The sequence below is a fragment of the Populus nigra genome, chromosome 4 (assembly GCF_951802175.1).
Source record: "Populus nigra chromosome 4, ddPopNigr1.1, whole genome shotgun sequence".
Classification (NCBI taxonomy): Eukaryota; Viridiplantae; Streptophyta; class Magnoliopsida; order Malpighiales; family Salicaceae; genus Populus; species Populus nigra.
Window position 1 is genome coordinate 3,133,601 of NC_084855.1, and position 22,266 is coordinate 3,155,866.

Consider the following 22,266-nt stretch of genomic DNA (forward strand, 5'->3'; position numbering starts at 1 on the left):
GTTTCAAACTCCTTTATGAAAGTGAGTTCTGAATTTAGACCTGTTTATCATGGATGATGATCCAATCACTCAGTGTATTAAACAGTTATGAATAATATAATTCATTGTATCAACTAATTAAATTAATTGATATAATTCAATAAAACAAGTCCAAGGGATTATGATAATTAATGGTAGGTATGAACTTTTTTTTATTTGGAAACGCGGTGCAAACCGTATTTTTTAAAATATATATTTTTTTGTTAAAAAATAATTTTTTATGTGTTTTAAATCATTTTAATATGTTGATTTTAAAAATAATTTTTAAAAACTAAAAATAAAATATTTTAATATATTTCAATATAAAAAAAACATTTTAAAAAATAACAATCACACTTCCCACATTGAACTTTGAGACAAACAGTCGATCATGACTTGGGAGTCTTTCTCATTTTGTTGGCTACTGGATGCAGTACGGAGCCGGACAGTGAAATCTCCATCAAAGAAAAATCAATTTAGAAAAGATATCCTTTAATTAAACTATGGAGTTAAATTTATTATTTAATATAATATTAAAGTTAAGTGATTAAATAGTTACAAGTTGTAATCACAATTTTCATGTTCTAATTCATAAAATTAAACATAAAATAATGAAATTTATGCAAATTTTAAACTTAAAAAACATTCACTTGAAATCATATAATAAAAAAAATTAAATTATATCCCAAAATTTCATGCAATGTATTAAATTATTAAATTGAGCCGATAATCTTCAACATGAAGTAGCTGTCCCACGTGAAACCTAACTCATCTGTGGATGTTAAAAGAAGTCAGCTAGAAACCGCGTTTTCAAAAGAGCTATCTAAGCTATTATTCGTTTCCGGATCGTTTGTTAAAAAATCTGTCTGCCAAGTATGAACATAATTTTGGGATTACACTAATTGTTTAGATATGAACTAGGCTTGCTGAAAACTCCAAAGCTACGAAAAACTGAATAAAATAGTAACTAGAACCGATATTGTAGAAAATATTACCAGCAAGCTGCTGAAAATTTAGTCTTCTTTTACGAATTGGTTAAGATGGTTTTCTTCGGCCAAAATACATGGCTTTCCATGAACTCTTCTATTGTTGGCAAGACTGATGGGATTGTCTTCGTTCCGATGCGGTAGGCATTAAATAATCCGTGTCCAAGTTGCTAGAAGGGAAATGAAATATGCTTGAAGTTCTTCAAACTTTATCTAAATAATTGAAGTTATTAAGTTAAAGTGATTTTTAAATTATTAAATTGAAAAGATTTTTTAACACTTCGCTGATATATACGAGAACGTAAATTATTCAAGGCAAATTCAACTCTAAATGTTGAACAATAATACTGTAACTTCTTGATAAATTATTCAAGGGGGTTTCTTTATTTTTCGTTTTTGTAATGAAATTACCTTTTTAAAATAAAGTAAAACAAGCTTGCGCGGCTAATGTTGAAACCTCTACAGCTGCTCAGTCCATTATAAAACACTTCGAAAGCCAAGTTAATTGGAAATGGAGTTTCTAAACTGGTCTCCCCTGTACCCGATTTAGCTTTATCTTATCTCTTCCTAGTTCTGATCACCTCCCTAGCGCTGTCACTTCTCACCCAAGCAAAGAACAAAAGAGAAAACATGACAAGCAGCAAGCCAACACATATCGACCGCAGCACATTGCTTGCCAGCACCATTAGCCAAGCCCAGAAGAGGTGGCGCATAGCTTATCTAGCTATCTGCTCGGTCAGGGCAATGCTTTCTCTCGTAAGAGAGATGGCATCAGAAACTAACAGCCATCAGTGCTCTGGGATTTTGCACTCTGTTTCCTACACTGTGCTTGATACGGAGCCAGCCGGTTCCAAAAATCAGAAGAAAGGGCGTGAATCGACTTTCAATATATCTGACGATGATCAGATGAAATTCACTAAAATGGTGAAGGAGAGAGACTTGGCATCTCTTAACAATCTTGGAGGAGTTGAAGGTGTCGCCACAGCTTTTGGGATAAACTCAAAAACTGGAATCACTGATCATGACGAAGAAGTCAGAAGGCGGCGTGAGATGTTCGGTCCCAACACTTACCATAAGCCACCGCCAAAAGGATTTTTATTTTTCGCGCTGGAAGCTTTTAGAGACACCACCATTCTTATTCTGCTGGTGTGCGCTGCTCTTGCCCTTGGTTTTGGCATCAAACAACACGGCGTTAAGGAGGGCTGGTACGAAGGTGGGAGTATCTTTGTTGCAGTCTTTCTGGTCATTGTTGTCTCTGCGTTCAGCAACTTTAGACAGGAAACACAATTCGACAAGCTATCGAAGATAAGTAACAATATTAAGGTTGATGTTCTTAGAGATGAAAGGCGACAGCAAATATCCATATTTGATATTGTTGTCGGAGATATTGTCTTCTTGAATATTGGTGATCAAATTCCTGCTGATGGCTTGTTCTTGGATGGACACTCTTTGGAAGTGGACGAGTCAAGCATGACGGGAGAGAGTGACCATGTAGCAGTCAACACCCAAGAGAATCCCTTCTTATTTTCTGGCTCGAAAATTGCTGATGGATATGCTCGAATGCTTGTGACATCTGTGGGGATGAACACAGCATGGGGGGAAATGATGAGCTCAATAACTCGTGACTCCAATGAACGAACACCACTACAAGCTCGGCTCGACAAACTAACTTCTTCTATTGGGAAGGTCGGCCTTTCAGTTGCTTTTGTAGTGCTCGTAGTCATGTTAGTTCGTTACTTCACTGGAAATACAAAAGATGACAAGGGGAAGAAGGAGTATATCGGTAGCAGAACAGATACGGATGATGTGTTAAATGCAGTTGTACGCATTGTTGCTGCTGCAGTCACTATTGTGGTTGTTGCAATTCCTGAAGGTTTGCCGTTGGCAGTCACCTTAACACTAGCTTACTCTATGAAGAGAATGATGGCAGACCAAGCAATGGTCAGAAAACTTTCAGCTTGTGAAACAATGGGCTCAGCCACAGTAATTTGCACTGACAAAACAGGTACACTGACACTAAATAAGATGAAAGTAACCAAGTTCTGGCTTGGCCAGGAACCCATTGAGGAAGATTCTTACAAAACAATTGCTCCATCAATTCTTGAAGTATTCCACCAAGGAGTCAGTTTAAACACGACTGGTAGCGTCTGCAAATCTGCATCAGGATCTGCGCCTGAGTTTTCTGGCAGTCCAACTGAAAAAGCTATTCTTTCATGGGCCGTTTCTGAACTGGGCATGGATATGGAAAAATTGAAGGAAAGTTGTACCATTCTCCATGTTGAAACTTTCAACTCAGAGAAGAAACGAAGCGGGGTTTCAATTAGGAAGAAGACTGACAATACTGTTCATGTTCATTGGAAAGGAGCTGCTGAGATGATATTATCTTTGTGTTCAAGTTATTATGACAGTCGTGGCAGCATAAAGGCCATGGACGAAGATGAAAAAAGTAAAATCGAGAAAATAATCCAAGGTATGGCGGCTAGTAGCCTTCGATGCATTGCGTTTGCTCATAGACGGATCACAGAGGAAGGAATGAAAGACAACGACGGGGAGCCACACCAGAGGCTACAAGAAGATGGTTTGACCTTGTTAGGGATAGTTGGGCTGAAGGATCCGTGTAGACTTGGAGCCAAGAAAGCGGTGGAAATTTGCAAAGCTGCCGGAGTGAGCGTGAAAATGATAACAGGTGACAATATTTTCACAGCAAAAGCTATAGCAACAGAATGCGGCATATTAGAGCTCAATAGCCAAGTTGACAACGAAGAAGTGGTGGAAGGTGTTGTATTTCGTAACTACACGCATGAACAGAGAATGGAGAAGGTAGATAAGATCCGTGTGATGGCAAGGTCCTCCCCTTTCGACAAACTTCTAATGGTACAATGCCTGAGACAGAAAGGTCATGTTGTTGCAGTCACAGGAGATGGCACGAATGATGCACCTGCATTAAAAGAAGCAGATATAGGACTCTCTATGGGCATCCAAGGTACTGAGGTTGCCAAGGAGAGCTCAGATATTGTGATTTTGGATGATAACTTTACTTCTGTGGCTACTGTTTTGAGATGGGGGCGGTGTGTATACAACAATATTCAGAAATTTATTCAGTTCCAACTAACTGTGAACGTTGCAGCTCTTGTGATCAACTTTATTGCAGCAGTTTCTGCCGGTGAGGTTCCATTAACAGCCGTTCAGTTGTTGTGGGTAAACCTCATCATGGATACATTGGGAGCTCTGGCCCTTGCTACAGAGCGACCCACTGATGAGCTAATGGAGATGTCACCAGTGGGGCGAACTGCGCCCCTCATCACTAATATAATGTGGAGAAATCTTCTAGCTCAAGCTTTTTATCAGATAACAATATTATTGACATTACAGTTTGCAGGCGAGTCTATCTTCAATGTAAGTGCAGAGGTTAACGATACACTAATATTCAACACTTTTGTGCTTTGCCAAGTTTTCAACGAATTCAATGCAAGGAATATGGAAAAGCAGAACGTATTCAAAGGCATTCACAGGAACCATTTGTTTCTGGGAATCATCGCCACTACTATTGTTCTTCAGGTGGTGATGGTGGAATTCCTGAAGAAGTTTGCAAGTACAGAGAGGTTGAACTGGTGGCAGTGGGTGACTTGTATTGCATTTGCAGCTGTGTCATGGCCAATTGGCTGGTTTGTGAAACTTATTCCAGTTTCAGGCAAACCATTCCTCAGTCACCTCAAGCGGCCGGTAGCAACATATAAAAGAGTCCTGCATTCCATATACTTCAGAGGAACATCTTAGAATGGTGGAAGGTGAAAAAAACAATGGTATTGGCCGAGTAGCATTCGGAAAGCAGCTTGAGATAAGAGCGTGTTACTGAGCATTAGAAGCAATTTACTCATAATCCCAGTTCACGAACCCTCTTTCTTAATCCCAGATTCATGAATGTGGTAGAAAAGGGCTTGTTGATTGAGATTAAAGCTTTGTTTATCTTGCTCTGGTATTAACGTGACGCACTCTTAAGCTAGCCACTTTCAGGATACTCCTCCTCCAATGCCTTGTAGCTTTATAGTGATAGATGAAACTAGTTATGCAGACTCTTCTTGTAACGTGTATCGTTTCCTCCTATGAACTTTTTGTCAGAGTTTCAGATTTGTAGAGATACAAAACGTTAGTTCAACAGTATATATCACGATCGATGTGTTCAGGACATTTTTTTTATATTTGTTTCAGGCATAAACAAAAGTACTTTTGTTAATAATACCACCTCTCCCTTCATTTTCTAATCTGCTACAGCTAGAAAGAAAAGCAAGCAGAAGGCAGAAATTATGAAATTGTAATTAGAGAACCATCAACCACATGAACTGTTTTTGGACCGGATCAAAAGCAGCAATGGAATAATCAATCCTTCCAAATCATTAATCTGCAAAACAGAGCTCAAAAATCCCAGTAACTGTCGAAGAATAGTTCAGCAGAAAAGGTTTAAATTATTGAGTGAGTTTTCCAGGATAATTTTATAATACTTTCTAAAATGAAGTTTTTGAAGACTTAAACTTGTACCACACACTACTGCTTTGTATTTAATTTTATTAATTTAACTTGATAGAATAAGATTGATTAAATAGAATAAGATGGTTAGATCTGAACGTAAACCTCTGGATTGTTCTGATAATGATTGAATGAGACTTGAAAAATAATTTTACAATCGATCGTTACTGAGAATCATTAAGAATTGCGAAAACGGCTATATTATTTGTCTAGTAGAATAAAACTTCATAATTTACATTTCACGCATCATTTAAAAAGAAAAGAAAAGGCTCAAATTGAAACTACAAAAACTGGGAGTGCCGTTAAGAAGATGAGATTTGATTGTTCACTTTGAATTCAAAGACAGCTTGTTTGGTCAGCAAGAAAAGAAAAGAAGAGAAGGTGTCGAAAGAGAACACAACCTAACTGATGTTTTATAAAAATAAAAAAAATTATTTAAAATAATTTTTTTATATTTTTAAATTATTTTGATGTATTAAAATAAAAAAAATTAATATATTTTGAATCACATAATATTTTACAAAACAAACTTATAACATGAAGATGTTTGAATGTATTAATAATTGTTTTTTAAAGTATTTTTTATTTAGAAAAATATAAAAAAATTATTTTTAAAAATAATCTAAAAATACTAAAAAAAATAATAATTTAAAATAATAATAATAATAATAATAATAAAAACATCAAGCAAACCAGCTATCTCGGTTTCAAAAAAGCAAACCAGCTATCTCGAAATCAATAAGCATCTGCAGAACTGACATTTAAAATTAGCAGCAGACGACGCGCGGGAGAGAGTGACCAAGCGACCGACCCGTCAAGCTAGCATAGAAAGAGATAGAAAAGGACATGGTGTGATACTGTGATGGTAACTGTCAAGCCTCCACCAGAAGGCACCTGCTGCTGTTGGATTGACTATTCATTAGACATTGTTATGGGTATTTTATTATTATTATTATTATTATTATTATTATTATTATTATTATTTTACTTTAATATTTAAGATTTTTTAAGTTTTGAAAAAAAAAATCAACGATGAAAACGACCATAATTATTTATTCCATACTAAAGCTTCCATTGCATCAGATGAAGATAATTGTTTTTTAAATCATTGCAAAACCTAATCATGGGAGCTCAAAAGCATTGATGTGGTGGTGTTTCGTGTTAGTGTTTCACACCAGATGTCCTTGTAGGCTGAATGGGCCTAGAATCCGACACAAAAAGGTGCAAGCCCATGATGAATCTGGTTCTTGAACAGGCCAGCCCACCTTGTCCTTGATAGAAGGGAAGGAAGGCTGTTTCATACGGATCATGCTTCTCGTATCCTCCATAAAATGGTTAAAACTATGATATTTTTAAAAAATATATTAAAATAAAATCTTTTAGATTTTTTTTACTTTTAATAAATATATATTAAAAATTACTAAAAAACCATCGATTTAATATTTTTTCAAAACAGATACACCTTTAAAATTTACTCGAGCACAAATAAAAACATAACACTAAATTGCATTTAAATATCAAGCTGGTATATTCTCATAGCGTCAAGTGAATCTGGTTCCCCATCCCAAATCCTGTTATTAGGGGAATTTTGCAACACTCTGTGCTCAATAGCAAATAAAAGTGAGTTTAAAAAGATATCAAGAATGTGATAGCAATTATTTTTAAAAGTATTTTTTAATTTGAAATATATTAAAATAATATTTTTTTATTTTTAAAAATTCATTACATTAGCATCTTTCTTAAAATGATTCAAAAACATTAAGAAATAACTTAAATAAAAAAAATTAAATTTTCATAAAAAAATACGTCGAACCCTGAGTTTAAAAAAAATACTAATACAAGTAGGATAAACACTAGCATTATTATAAGCATACGTACCCTTTTAGCATGGCATAAATTAAACCGAGAAAATATGCGTTTTTTTCTTTTCCACCACCAAAGTCGTGCAAGGCAAATGACTCCACAAAATGTTGGTAACTTGCCATTACGAAGTGTTTTTTCTTCTTTCCAGCAGCAAATCATCATTTCTTGACTAATCAATCGATCCAGGGCTTAATTTATGGAGTTTAGTCAGTAAATTCATTTGATATTAGCCAAAATCAAATACTGCTCGCACTAGTAATAGCCAACTAAGAAAGATTAGTAATGTGTCTTTTTACTTAATGACAATGAGCTCTTGCTCTTACAAGGAGGTTACAGGCATTCATACCCTTCATTGGATGAGTTTTTAGTTTAAAAAATGCCTCACTGCAAGACAAAGCCATATTAGTCTCACGTCTCTGCTATATATGATGTACAATTCAGTTCCTGTAATGTTATGTTAATAGTAAATATGAATTCTTTTTCCTGCAAATTACTGGCTTTGAGTAAATGATTATGATGAGTTGCGAGGTTTATCTATGGTGAAAAAAAGGAGAGATCGAGCCATGCATACAAACCACCCCATTCATATTATTCCAACAGCTAGCTAGGAGCAAAATGAGAGAAGAAAACCCAGTCAAATAAAACAAGAATGATTACTATACTGCTAGTAATGTAATCAGTTGAAGTTTCTGTTTTTAGATGTTTTTAAAATATTTTTTTAGAAAAAAAACATCAAATTAATATTATTAGTTTTCAGTGTTTTTCGATGATTTCACGCATTAATTTTCAAAAACCTCAATATAAAATAATAGCAAAACTATAAAGAGAAACTCACAAATATAATAATTTATTCAATAAAATACCCATGATCAAACGTCTAAAAATAACATGAATTGTTCGTTTTAGACAAGAAAAAGCTAAATATGTAAGAAATAAATTATCAAGAAATCTGGAAATATGCAAAACACATGTGGAGATAAAGTAAAGTTATGATCACTTTCGAGGATTCTTATGAATAAACAAAAATTTCCTAATCAAACCATTACTTTAATCGGAAGGTTTATAATATTACTGTGAGCCACAAAGATTCAAGTGCTTTCCCTTTCCCTTTTCTACTTTATGCAAATTTTGTATTTATAATCTCATGATTAAATTAAGGCAGGGTTAAAATTGCAATTTGTCATAAACAAATACCGATTTAATGATGAGTAATAAAATAATTAAAAGGGAATCCACGCATGAAGGATCATAAGACAGGATCTCGAATTTATCAACCAAGCTAAGAGAGGAGAAACGATGCCTCTCAAACCCCTAAAAGTGATATCCTTTACTCTCGAGACATGTTTGATACAAGAGTAGAAGAGGGTTCAAACTTACCCTTATAATTTTCACCTCTTTTACTTGTATTTGGTGCAGGTTTGGAGAGAGGAGAAATTTTAATAGAGGTTAAATTTTAACTCAAAAAAAGATTAAATGTTTAACTTTTTTTTGGAAGGGAAAGGTCTTAAGTTTTGTGAACTCCTTTTGTTTTTTTTTTTTAATTTAACACTATTATATTCTCTCTTTGTTTTCATCTCCTTTCATTTTAGACCATAAATACAAGTAATTTTATTTTCTATAATTATTTTTAAATTCAAAAATTGATTTTACTTTTGTTAAAATTCACAATAATCCATAATCTTTCTAATTTTTATAAAACATATTTAACACTTCACTCGCAAATCTCACCTCCTTAACATTTCTCCTCCAATTTTGTAACCCCGTTGTAAACACAACCATTGTTAAGCTTCCTCCTGAACTGTTTTTTTTTCGAATTTTGCAGTGTAATTAGACTCTTCATAGATACAAAAAAAAAAAACCCTGCGATATTGTACCATATAAATAAAAATAAAATAAGAAAACACAATAATTAGTAGAGAAATACTAACTACTGAATGAATCCAAGCTGCCATCGAAAGAAATTCCACAATGCAATTCCTGAAGTTGAAACACAATGACAAGAATTAACCGAATTAACATTAAATATGGACTCATACTATAAACAGAAAGGGGGCATCTTTTCTTTTTAAAAATAAAAAATAAAGAGAGAGTAAACCAAAAAAATAAATCAGAATCCTTGAAATCAAATTAATCAAAATCATGGGGGAAAGATGAGAGTAGTGAAAATGGGATATATAGAATTTTCTTTTGTGAGAACTAGGTTTAGCATAATTAACGAGCATCAACTCCAAATTCGAAGTAGAATTTAGAATGAGAACTAGGTAGCTGGGATTTTTCCGTGGTGCCATCAACAGGTGAAACCACCACATGATCTAAATCCATCCTTGATAAAGAAGCAAGGAAGTTAGATCATGCTGGCAGCTTCAACTGCTAGTGGTGCACGATGGATGAACAAATTTTGGAGAGAGGGAGAAGAAGGGCGAGGTGAGAGAGATATAGATGTAAACATTTTGAGTTTTCTTTAGGAGGGTGCTAGAGAAGAGTGGCCGGAAAGGATATATATAGGGGCCAGCGGGCCAAGGCGTAGATTGTCTTCTTCTGGGTTATTTAATTTAATCTGTTGCTATAATAAGGAGAGCTGAAAAGCATACATAGATTATATATGGTAATGAACAAGGGAGAAAACATATGGCAGTGGTCCAAAGCAGCAAAGACAAAATGAATATTATCATGTCCACGCCACCTCCATGCAGACAAGGAAGTGAGTTCTTCCGAATCTCTCTCCTCCATCCTTTATCACCTTTACCTCTCTCTCTCTCCCGCCCTCAATATGCAAGCACAGTAGTTAATCTATGGGGCCCTGTTTTCATGGCTTCTTAGATGCAAGAGAAAGGAAAGAAATCCCATGACCTAGCAAGATCATGCGCTATATTTGCTAAAAAGAAAAAGGGAAATTCACGTGCTAGCCCCTTCTTTCTTTTCCAAAGATAGCAGTTTATATTTTGATGGATACCCTTTTAATATTGTTGTTCGAGATGAAGAATAGAAAGATGGGCTGGTAGAGCTTCTTAATTCCTTCAATATCTTTCTTTCTAAATAACATGGCATGCCGCCTGTCGAAAACCAGGTTGTCCTGCGTCTAATACTTGTCAAGTACATGTTAAAAGTTCATTTTTAAACACACTATTACATCATGGATGAGGAAGTAGGATACGTGTGCTCGCGTCGTATCACCGGTTTATAAAATAAATATATTTAATAATATTATAATTATAAATTAGTACTACATAAATAATAAAAACTAAAAATATAATAAAATCAATATTTCATGAAAAAAAAATATATGTTAGTGATCAAAACTTAAAAACTGAACAAAATGATTTATAGCAATCCACAATATTTTGAAAAGAAAGATACAGTATTTACACCACATAATTTAGCTTTTCTGTTAATAAAAAACAAAAAAAAATTACAAAGTTAAATTCTCTATCAAGTTAATATTAAAAATAAACCAACAAAGATAATTTTAGAAGGAAAAAAACCCATAAGCAATTGACAATGTTTTGTGAGGAAAACTACATTGTTTTTCCTAATAAAATAAAATAAAAAACCATTTAGAGAAATACTGTAGCAATCTATGCTGTTTTGTGAGAAAAACTATAATGTTTTCCCCAAATGATTTAAATTTATTGTAATTATAATTCTTAACCAAATTAATATTAAAAAAATAAACAACGATAATTTTGAAAAAATTAATAAAAAAATAATATAAAAAAACACTGTAATAATTCAAAATATTTTAAAAAAATTATAAAGCTAAATTTTTCATCAGTTTAGTATTAAAAAAATCAATTCAACAGAGATAATTTTAAGAAAAAAATATTAAAAAACACAACAATGAGAAAAAATCATGTTGAAAACACTGTAGCAATTTATATTGTTTTGTAATGAAAGTTACAATGTTTCCCCACATGATTTAACCTTATTTGTAATAAGTTGTAATTATAATTTTCAATAATATTTTATGAGAAAAGCTACAGTGCTTTCCCTATATGATTAAGTTTTACTACAAAGTTAAATTCTAACTAACTCAATATTAAAAAAAATCGACAAAGATAATTTTTTAAAAAAATATTATAAAAAAAACATGAAAAAAACTGAAAAAAAAACTATGTGAAAAAAAATTATATCAATCCATAGTGTTTTGTGAGGAAAAACTTATACTTGTAATTACAATTCTTAACCACTTTAATATTTAAAAAATAAAATTTATAAAGATAATTTTAGAGAACAAAAAAACAAAACAGAAAAAAACCACATGAAAAAAATATTATATTAATCTACAATAATTTACAAGAAAAGTTAAAGTGCTTTCATCATCGGTAATTGTAATTTTTAATTAGTTTAATATTAAAAAATAAAATAAAATAAATAGTTTTAAAAAAAAATCATAAAAAAAATAAATATAAAAATACTATAGCAATTAATAATATTTTAAAAAAATTATAAAATTAAATTCTTAAAAAAATTCGACAAATATAAATTTTTTAAAACATAAAATAAAATACAAAAATTATGAAAAATCATAACAACAGTATTTTAAAGAAAAAAAATTAAAAAGCAGAATTTTTAACTAATTCAATATTTAAAAAATAAAATCAATAAAATAATTTTTAAAAAAATTAAATTAAAAAAAAGTTGAAAAAATAATTTGGAATAAAAAATATTAAAAAACTACACTGATTACTGTTGTAATCCGATGTGGAGGAAGCGAAACCCCCATCATTTGGATGCTATTCAAGGTTCAATTGCTAGAATTTCTTAAGACTCGTGATCAAGAAATTATTGGATTCAGTTGATTAAAGGCAATTTCATTTCATATAACAAGGCTACTCTGTTTTTACACACAATCCAAACAGTATTTTACCGGGACCCGTTGTTCTCTTCTTTTATGAACACTGAACACGTCGATGAATCCTCAGCAAGCCGTCCACTCGCCCCGAGTTACATTAATATTTTGCTCCCTACAATATACGATTCCTCCTCTACATTTGAGACAATTTTAATGAAGGATCATTATTTTATATAAATTGTCAGTTTCGGGATTAATTTATCTGCTGCTGAAGAGAATCACATACAGTCCCATTCCATTCTTATTTATTCACCACTACCACATTTGGGCACAAGGCCCTTCTCCTACTTTAGATAATTGCTTCTGGCTGGTGACCACGTTGGTTCTTCAACAGGTAAAGGTATCTTTGACTTCTTACAACCCTTCATAATTACATGGTACTAATTAATCAATAATCTCATTGAAAACGCCACAGATAATGAACATCAAGATATCTTTCTATTCTTTAGCCCAGAGACATTGTATCCAACGACCCCTAAATAATTCCAAGTCCAAAAAGTGGCCGTGTCACGCAGAAAACGAGTCCACCAATGCCCTAAAAGAAGAGCAAATTATTTCTCCTCCCAACCTAACATACTTTCAATCCATTGAACTGGTCGGCTCTCCTTGGATCACATCACGGCCTGTGGTCTGAATAAAATTGTTAAGAAGATGATTAGTGAACAAGTGGCCGACATAACAACATATTTGATGTTTGGCTTGGACCTTAGATTGGACGTTGCATTGCGAATACTGTTTCAGGTAGTCACATGCTCGGCATATACTGAAGCGTGACCGACACTGGTGTTGTTCATATATAAAACTTTTGACTTGCTAAAATTCAATTACTTTAATTGATGTAGGAAGGACCTAAATTTCATGAAACGAAACAAAAATTGAGATCTCCGTCTACATGTAATAATGGTCTTTGTCCGCATTTTTTTATGAACAAAAAGTTGATGAAGTAACCAAGTTTCTTTAGCAGGTTATAACCCAAAAAAAAAAAAAACTTGGCATAGAGAGACAAGAGCTTTGAGCTATGTAGTTGGGGACCAATACGAGTTCATGAGGGATCTCATTACATTCATGCAAGTAGATGTTTTTTTATTGCAAAGAACAAAACATGAGGAATGGTATTTGACTTTATTTTCCTTTTCATCTATCTATTAAGTGGAGAGGGAGAGAGAAGCAAAAAAAAGACCAAAACAAAAGCAATTGGAAAAGGGAAAGGTGAGCAAACGCATGCCGGACACACAAAAACGAAGGGAGGGAAAAGCTTACACAAAAACTAATGGAAAAGCATATACTTACAGTGATTTCTTATACCTTCTTTCTAGATTTGAAGAAAACGTCTGGAATCCATCATGGGTCCCCAAATAGGAAGGAGTGAGGCTGTCACAGCATGACCTAGCTAGGGTTAGTCCTTTCTTTCTCTAACCAAAGATAGATCATGCTGGCAGCTTCACTTTTTCCCTAGTGAACTTCTTTGACCATACAAAAACAGATCAGGTCACCTCCCTGCAAGGTTTTGTTCTTGCTATAATTAAAAACGAAACTGTGAGGTGGATGCTTCATCTTTTTCTGATGAGCAAGAAGATGCTTCGTCTCGAAGCAGGTGTATCATCAAGGTGCAAGTATAGGAAAGTAGTTTCAAGCATGCTCCTATATAGATTGGAGATACCGCTTCGCAACTATGATCAGAAGACTGCACAAATTCTACTTTATCAAGTCTTAACAGGGAAGAACATGTTTCCAAATTATTTTATTCCTATAGAAAAATCAAGAAGAGGGAAAAGGTTGAATTGGAAAGTTCTTCAGTTTATAGATGAAATCAGGACGCAGAACAGCAGTTTCTGGTTCCGCAAATGAAAAAATATATTAACAAAATACCGCGAAAAAAACTAAGAACGGGAAAACAATGCGCATCTTGTGCGTGCAAACAAGGAAAAACGTATAGATGAAGCAGCTGGGGTTAGGAGACAATCACTTACGAAAACTTGGAAGAAAAGAAGAAAAGAAGAAATGAGAGATAAATTTGATAGGGTAAAGTAGAAATCATTTTGTTATTTCATGGATGGGAAGCAGAAATCGATCTAGGAGATCAGAGGAAGGAAAGAAACCCTAGAGTTATCTGAAGGGAGTATGACATGAATACAGAGGGAGGACATTAAGCAGATGCGAAGGGGTTATATGAAGAGGTTCTTATGATGAGGTTACAGGCCCTCCTCGTTGAACATTGAATTGAAGAAGCAGGGTGTGGACAGCTAAGAGAGAGAGAGAGAGAGAGGGTAGCTGGGTTAGGTGCATTGAGTAAGAAACACAGGCCACGATGGAGGTGGCTTAAAAGAAGAAGAGTGTAGAAATATAGGCCACAGGTCGTAGAGGAAGAAACTAATATAGGGCGGCGCAGCAGGCAGCGTTGGAGATACAGGTTTATGGGCTTGTGACTTTCGATCAAAATTAGTAAATATATTAGAATAGTATGCAAATATATTTAGTTTCTCGTAATGGATTGTAATTTAAAAATAATTAGCATAAATTGGTTGTTTATTTTTATAAATACAAGCTAAATAAAATATTTTAAAAAAAATTTATAGTTTATCCATGTTTAAATTTATAAAATCAAAATAAACATGCTTAAATTAACTATATTTGAATTAAAATAAGAAGGGTATTTGCTTATTAAAGCATTTTAAAATAATAAATTTTAATTTTATTATTGTTGATGATGAATTACTTATTTTTAAGTATTACTGCCCTTCAATTATACAAATAGGATGCATGGAATATCCCTCTTAATATTCTAACAACACCATGTTAGTTTTGATGATATATTTTTAAACTAAGATCTCTGAACCAAATAATATAAAACTCAGATATCTCTTAACAACATGAAAATATGTTTTAGATTTGAGAGGAAAAATAAAATATTAAAATATAAAATGGAGAAAAGTGTGTAAAAATCTGAAATTTTTTTTATGAAACTCTTCATTTGCCTATTTTTTTATAATAAATTTTGGAAGTTAGAATGTTAAATAATTAATTTTCATTATTGACAATCTTTAATTAGCTGCATTGATTAATAATTAAATTTATAAAAAGCAAGGTTCTTTGAGCAAGACAACCAAGTGTTCTTTTATTTGAATTTTCTATTCACTTATAATTTATTTAATTATAATAAATTTTCAATAATTTTCCATGTAAATGAAAATTGTCCTGTCAATTTAAAAATGACTCAAAAATTTGTTGAGAGATATTGATTTGACATATTACTACGTGCATTATATAACTTTTGGTCATGAATCTTACTTTGTGAAATACTATCAAATTTACTCAGCTAAACAGTGAATGTGATATCCTGAACTATTTTTTTTTATATAAACTAGGATAATAGTATTCAGATAGCTCTCCGCTTGGATATTTATTTTGATTTTTATAGTGGTGTTTATTTTGGTCTTGTATAACTATTTGTTTCATAATGCCTTGGAGAACTTAGCACTTGTCAAAATTTTCAAGTGAACGGTCATATTTTTCACTCGTGTAAGTGATCTTTCATCAAGAGTATTCTGCTATACTCCACTCGGTGTACCAGGATATGAGAACCATTTGTAACTCGGTTCATCGTTTATCACGTTGCAAATAATACTTATTTCATCACAGGAATAAGCATGAAATAATATTTTAACCATTTGTAACCCGGGTTCACTATTTATCATGTTGTAAATAATACTTATTTCATCGCAAGAATAAGAATTGAATAATTTTTTTGTCAATGTTGTTGAGAATGTTATATGACTTGGTTTTTCATTTAAACCTAAATCTCGAGATCATTAGTCAATTAGGTATGATTGTCATTATCACACTTTTTAACATTTTCCCTCGATGAATTATACATAAGCTCTCTTAACGAATCTCTAGATAATAGATCTCATATATTTTTCACTGGCTTTTATAAAAGTCAATGGAAGTAATTTTATTTAAGAACAAGTGTTTAGTGGTGTTGTATCCACGACATGTATGTTTAGACTCGTAATTATACATGCCACTTCATGTCATTTTCTAATTGCCTATTGGTTATCGCAACCGCAACCAACACAAATAGCTGATATTGGTTTTGGCTAATGTAAAATATCCTATGAGAAATTCAAAATCCATTTGATTTTCTCTAATGCTTTAACATGATTTATAAACCTTGATTCTGTCATGGATTTAGTGGTACATATTTGTTCAGAGAATTTCCATAACATAGCTGACCCATCATTATATTGAAAAAAATAATCGTGTGAATATGATTTTCACTTGGTAAATTCTCATAAAAGACTAGAAGGGCGACAAACAGTATCACTTAAAACTCAATATATTAGATAGAGTTTTTTATATTGTATTTATTCATTGCTTTGTTTTTTTTTTTGCATTTGTAAATAGTAACATACAAGTAAACAATGTTGTCCATATAAACAGGTCCAACTAGATAACTTTTATGTTATTCTTAAATTTATAAATTTTATGACCACAAACCTTTTTATAACGACAATTTTAACCTTGAATTATTTGCACGTAGCTTTCTAAAATGCATTTGCATTGTTTACTGAATCATACACTTCATATCGTGTATTGTTTGATATATCTTAAATGTAGTTTTTTACTCAAAAAATCACTATGATTCAATATGCCTCAAAGCTCTCATAGTAATCAAATCAAATTTATTACCGGTTAACTTTAATATTTTTTTTCCTCAAGAACTTAATAAAGTTCAAGATGGACATATAAATCAATATTTTATATTGTCATCATTAGAAAAAAAAAATTTCAAATTATATAAACTATAAAAAACAATAGCTCGTTAATAAATGAATATCTTAGCTTAACATTAAAGAAGTAATAGAAAAAAAATAAAACTTGCAATGAAGCAGCCTAATAAACAAAGTTATTTAAATCATGTAAAATAAAAAATAAACACCCTTGTTTATTTTAATTCAAGATGAATATGTATCATGGCAAAATAGTAAGCTTAAACAAGAACATGTATAAACTAAACAAAACATAAACATGTCTTATAATAGCCTAGTTAATTAATATATACATGCAACAACTTAAAGAGATTCACATATATTGCATGAATTATAATTTTAGAAGATAAACTGTAATTCTAAATAAAAGATACACAGTAATTTTTTTTTTAAAAAAAATTATAGATTATAAATGTAATATATATATATATATATAATAAATAAAGAAAGTTAAATTATAACTCCATGATGCTAAGAAAACATCTATTAACAATAATCTACATAATGTTCCCCAGCAACAAATTTCCAACCGTGAAGACAATCACACAACTGTTTTAAATGTATATACTGTATGCAGCAGTACAGCAGAGGATCATTATCATGATCCAGACCACAACTTTCAAACATGACTGCTCCTCCCAATGGACGGAAGGTCAGTGCACCCTGCGATTATTGGACTTCAAATGTATAATGTGTATCTGGTTTGTTTTTCAATGCGTTCTGCTTGGATTACTTGCCATTAGCCTGCATGCCTAACGAGTGATCACTCGTCTGTAATTGTGACACAACCTCCCGACTGATCTCCCTCCATCCCTCTCTCCCCCCCTCTCTCTACGCCTGTGTTGTGCTGCTGTGCTCAAATTCAGTTGTCAATTCATGCTTGTAGGTGGCTCAAATGCCGATTCCCGTCCATCGAGAAATTAACTCATGCTGCTGACAACCTCTATCCTCACTGGGTTATGGATATTTATGGCTTAGATTCGATTCCAGCTAAACGGTGTGTGATCAGTGCGCATACTATTACCAGCCCAGCTAAAAATTAATGAGCACAGTCACCGGTTAATTGAAAATCAAGAGGCCGTTCAGAGAAAGAAGTCGAAAAAAATAAAAGGGAGGATAGAATCTCACGAAAAGGTTTAAGAATATCATAAATAAAAAGCATATAAAAACATAAAACAATGAATTTCTACTCAAATATGTAATTGTTGAAGAGATGTGTATTTTTTAGAATCATGTAAATTATTTAACGAGCATACATACATGATCGAAAATAATAATAAAAATCATAAACAAAGAGCACACAAAAATATAAAAAAAGAAATAAAATTTTAATTGCTAAGATATTGTGTGACGTTATATTATTTTTGGCGAATATATTGTCATTTTTAAGGGATTATTATTTATTATATTTTAAAAAAGTGTATAACTATCTAAAACATCTTTTTTTTTTTAAAAAAAACCTAATTACTCGTGCAACATGATTTATTTTTTTAACATGAAAGTATTTAATTCGTCTCATCAATATAAATATAAATTTCTTTTTTATACTTGCTTAATATATTCAAGCACTCATCATATGTAAGGGTATAAGTTGTTTGTAGGTGTGATAAAATTTATTTTTTATTTAAAATATATTAAAATAATATTTTTTTAAAATTATTTTTAATATAGGCATATTAAAATAGTTTAAAAATATTAATAAATATTAATTTGAAACAAATTAAAATTTTAAATTTTTAAAAAATACTTTTTATAATAAAAAATATATATTTAAAATAGATAAATAGATTCCAGCAGGAACTTGAAATAAAAAGAAGTACTATTATATAAAGATAGCCCAGGGACAAATCAACATTGGCTAGAGCAGCGATCCCTACTCAGTACTTTACATCCATTTTAGACATCTACAAGTAGGTAGCTATGCTCTTAGTAACAGAGTCTGCAATCTAGTAGAGTAGACTCGTAGGTAGGCCTGTTTCTTGCTGTACAATCCAATTTCTTAAATATCTAGCACTCAGCCGAAAAAAATATTAAATACTGCAATTTCTTTTCACTTTTTTTTTTAAAAAAATTGTAATATTTATTAATAAATTATTCTATTATATTTTTGGCGAATTCATGTTAAGATTAGTAATTTTCTTTAATTGATTTTTTTGTAAATTTTATTTTTTTTAATTTTTATTAATTAAGAATCCTTCAAATTAATTTTAAACATAATAATCAATAAAATTATATTAAATTATTAAAATAATTATATATTAAATATATTAAAATACAATTGATTCTTTTACATGGTTTTTCAACATTGAAATACACATAAATAAAAAACTATATTTATGATATACAAGAAATTATATTGCCAATTTATCTCTTTTAGATAGTATGTTCTGTTGAAAATGCTTTAATAAAAATGTTTTTTAATTTAAAATATATTAAAATATTTTTTTATTTATTGTATTATATTAAAATTATTTAAAAATATTAATTTAAAATAAAAAACAATTATAATTGAAAAACAAAACACCAACTTAAATTGAGATAATGTTTGAAATTATGGTAGTGTTTTGAAGTGTTTTTTATTTAAAAATATATTAAAATAATTTTTTTTTATTTTTTAAAAATAATTTTTAACATCAACTCATCTAAACGATTTCAATACATAATTTTTTTATTTTAAATAAAAATAAAAAATAATCTTTTTTAAAAAAATTGAAAAATAAAGTTTACACCAGCCACACACCATTAGTTATGGCAACCGAGTGACGAACTCTGTCTTGGCACGCTCCAACTTCAGAATTACACCATTTTATTTTTTCTCAGGGTTATCTGTACAAGAGCTCTTCTAATTTGTAACAGAGTACCGAAGTAAGCCCCCCGTTAACAAGTTAATTAAATCCAACGAAGTAGAAATTGCATCATAAATAGTTTACTGTTTTTTTTTTTTAATATAGATACCGAAAATGCATGGTAATTTTCAGATTCGTAATATCCCATATAACATAGAAGGAACTGAAATATATGCATAGTCAATAGCCCAATACGAGCTTAAATCAAAAGCAATCTAGCACAGCGGAGTGGGTTTTCAATTCTGAGACTTAAGACCAAGCAGAAACCAGAGAGGTCAAATATCCAAGGGGGAGACCATCCAACAAAGTGTAGAAAACAGGGGGCCTTGAAGCACATCAGAATGATTTTTTTGGTCCCTTGAAACCCACATGTTAACAGACTAGACTGAGTGGAAGAGACTATGGTAGCTAAGTAAATGGTCTCGACTCTCGAGTTCTCGTGGATACAACAAATTTTCTTGAAAGAGGTTCCGTTCTTGATGGCCGATAGAACCTCGAAGAATTAATTAAGAATTAACCATTGGCAATAGCCTGGGAATACCTTGAAGAAGGAAAAAAAAAAAAACATTAGAATCATTTTATAACCCTTGAAGCACAACAACCATGTGCTCTAGCTGAGTGACGCTCTACCTCGAATTTTGCCTTCGGGAGTAAAATTAAATCTGACTGCTGCTTAGAACACTGTAAAGTTGGGGACTTGAACGGCTGCTCTGGATTCTGATATGTGATTGGAAGAAAAGCTCATTGCATTTGAGAGTAGCAGTAAACAGCCTGATCAACCCCAAGGCCTTTTCTGATTGAAATCTCAGATATCTATAAATTTCAATTCACGAAAACATCCAGAAAAAAGAAATTCCTCCCAAAAGAAACTTGTGTCGGCACCCCTCCCCCTCCCCCTATATTTTTTGTAACGGAATTGGAAGACTAGCTCAATCACCAAATAAAATATTAGATTTTAGTCAACCTTACATGGGAACATCCTTGTTGGAACATGGCAAGGTAGTAAACTTAACAGCAGCGTAATAGGTGAGGTAGGAAACAATAGCTTACCATTGGTGAATTAATGTGAATCCAAAAGAATCCTGTGCGAGCCAAATTTTCAGGTACATATTTACAGTCACCAGAATTCACCACAAGAGCAGATCCCGTCTTCAAAATGATGAAATCGGCTGGCATCCCTCACAATTAGTTCTCTTCCAAAGAATTTTGAAACTAGCTCGCAGAAAATATGGCAATCACCACAAACTCGAAGGTTCTTCGCAATTCTAACAGGGGTCCCCCCAGGAGTGCTCAACAAACCATATGCAATCGCCAGCCTTTCACTATGCCCATAGAGCATCTGAACTCTCTTCTTCCCCTACATTGTGCAAAACAAACCTGGTCTGAGGCACATACCCCCCTTCCATCTCTAACTTCTTCGTAATTTGAGCTAACTTCTGATAAATATTATAAGATTGCGGGTGAGAGTTGTCTCTGGCAAGGAATGCATGAATCTTGTTCCCAACCTCAATCCAACTGTATCCAGGGTTTTTCTTCAACCCACTCCCCTTCATTCTCATTCTTATTCCTTCCGCATCTTTCCATCTTCCACTGGAAGCAAAGAGATTGGATATCAGCACGAAAGTTCCTGGACTATCAGGGTCCAACTCTAAAGTAAAAGAATCAAAGAGAATACGCAAAACCCGCATTCGCCTGTACAAATCAAGCGCTCCTAAAGATTCTCCATTCGAAACATAAGCACCCATCATAGCATTCCATGTAAAAATAATTCTGTCGTGCATTTGATCTAACACTTTCCCGGCGTCCAAGATAGACCCACACTCACAGTACATAAAAACAAGTTTAGTGCTCAAAAACACAGAATTAAGTACTAAATTGGATTTTATCAAATGGGCATGAATTTGTTGGCCTTGTATAAAAACTTTCTTGGTTGCGCAAAGCTCAAGGATTGGTGCATAAACCTCCTCTGGGTTAACCAGAAGGTAGCTTCCATCGTCAGAGGAAAGAGCAGTAAGTGAAGCAAAAGCTTCTTTGAGGTTTCCTTGTTTGCATGTCTCTTTGAGAGGGGAACTTTTGATGGAGTCTTAGAGAATTTGGGAGCGAGATGAGTTTTGTTTGGTGTTCGGAGCTGTGCAGATGTTGTAGGGATGTAGTAGTAACAGTGTGGAATCGTCGTAGCCATTGCATGTGATACGATAATGATTTAGGGTGATTTCGGTGTGGTATTTTTGGTGGTTGAAAGCCAACCCAACTCTACATTCAGCCCACAACCCATTATTTATTTCCCAGCGTCAGCATGAGAATTGAAGGAGGTATGGAGGATAGGAATATAAGGCATAAGCCCATGAACAAGGGAGACCACCTTCCATTTTTAAGAATTTGTTTTTGTTTCTTATTTAATTTAATTG

At 32.4% G+C, this 22,266-nt stretch overlaps 1 protein-coding gene across 1 annotated transcript; it reads left to right on the forward strand.

Annotated features, from left to right (window-relative positions):
- Nucleotides 1-1,491: 1,491 nt before the first annotated feature.
- On the forward strand, nt 1,492-5,201 carry LOC133691428 (calcium-transporting ATPase 12, plasma membrane-type-like). The gene has a single exon (XM_062111932.1). It carries the CDS (start codon nt 1,635-1,637, stop codon nt 4,779-4,781), a length of 3,147 nt encoding a protein of 1,048 aa, XP_061967916.1. The 5' UTR covers nt 1,492-1,634; the 3' UTR covers nt 4,782-5,201.
- Nucleotides 5,202-22,266: the final 17,065 nt, after the last annotated feature.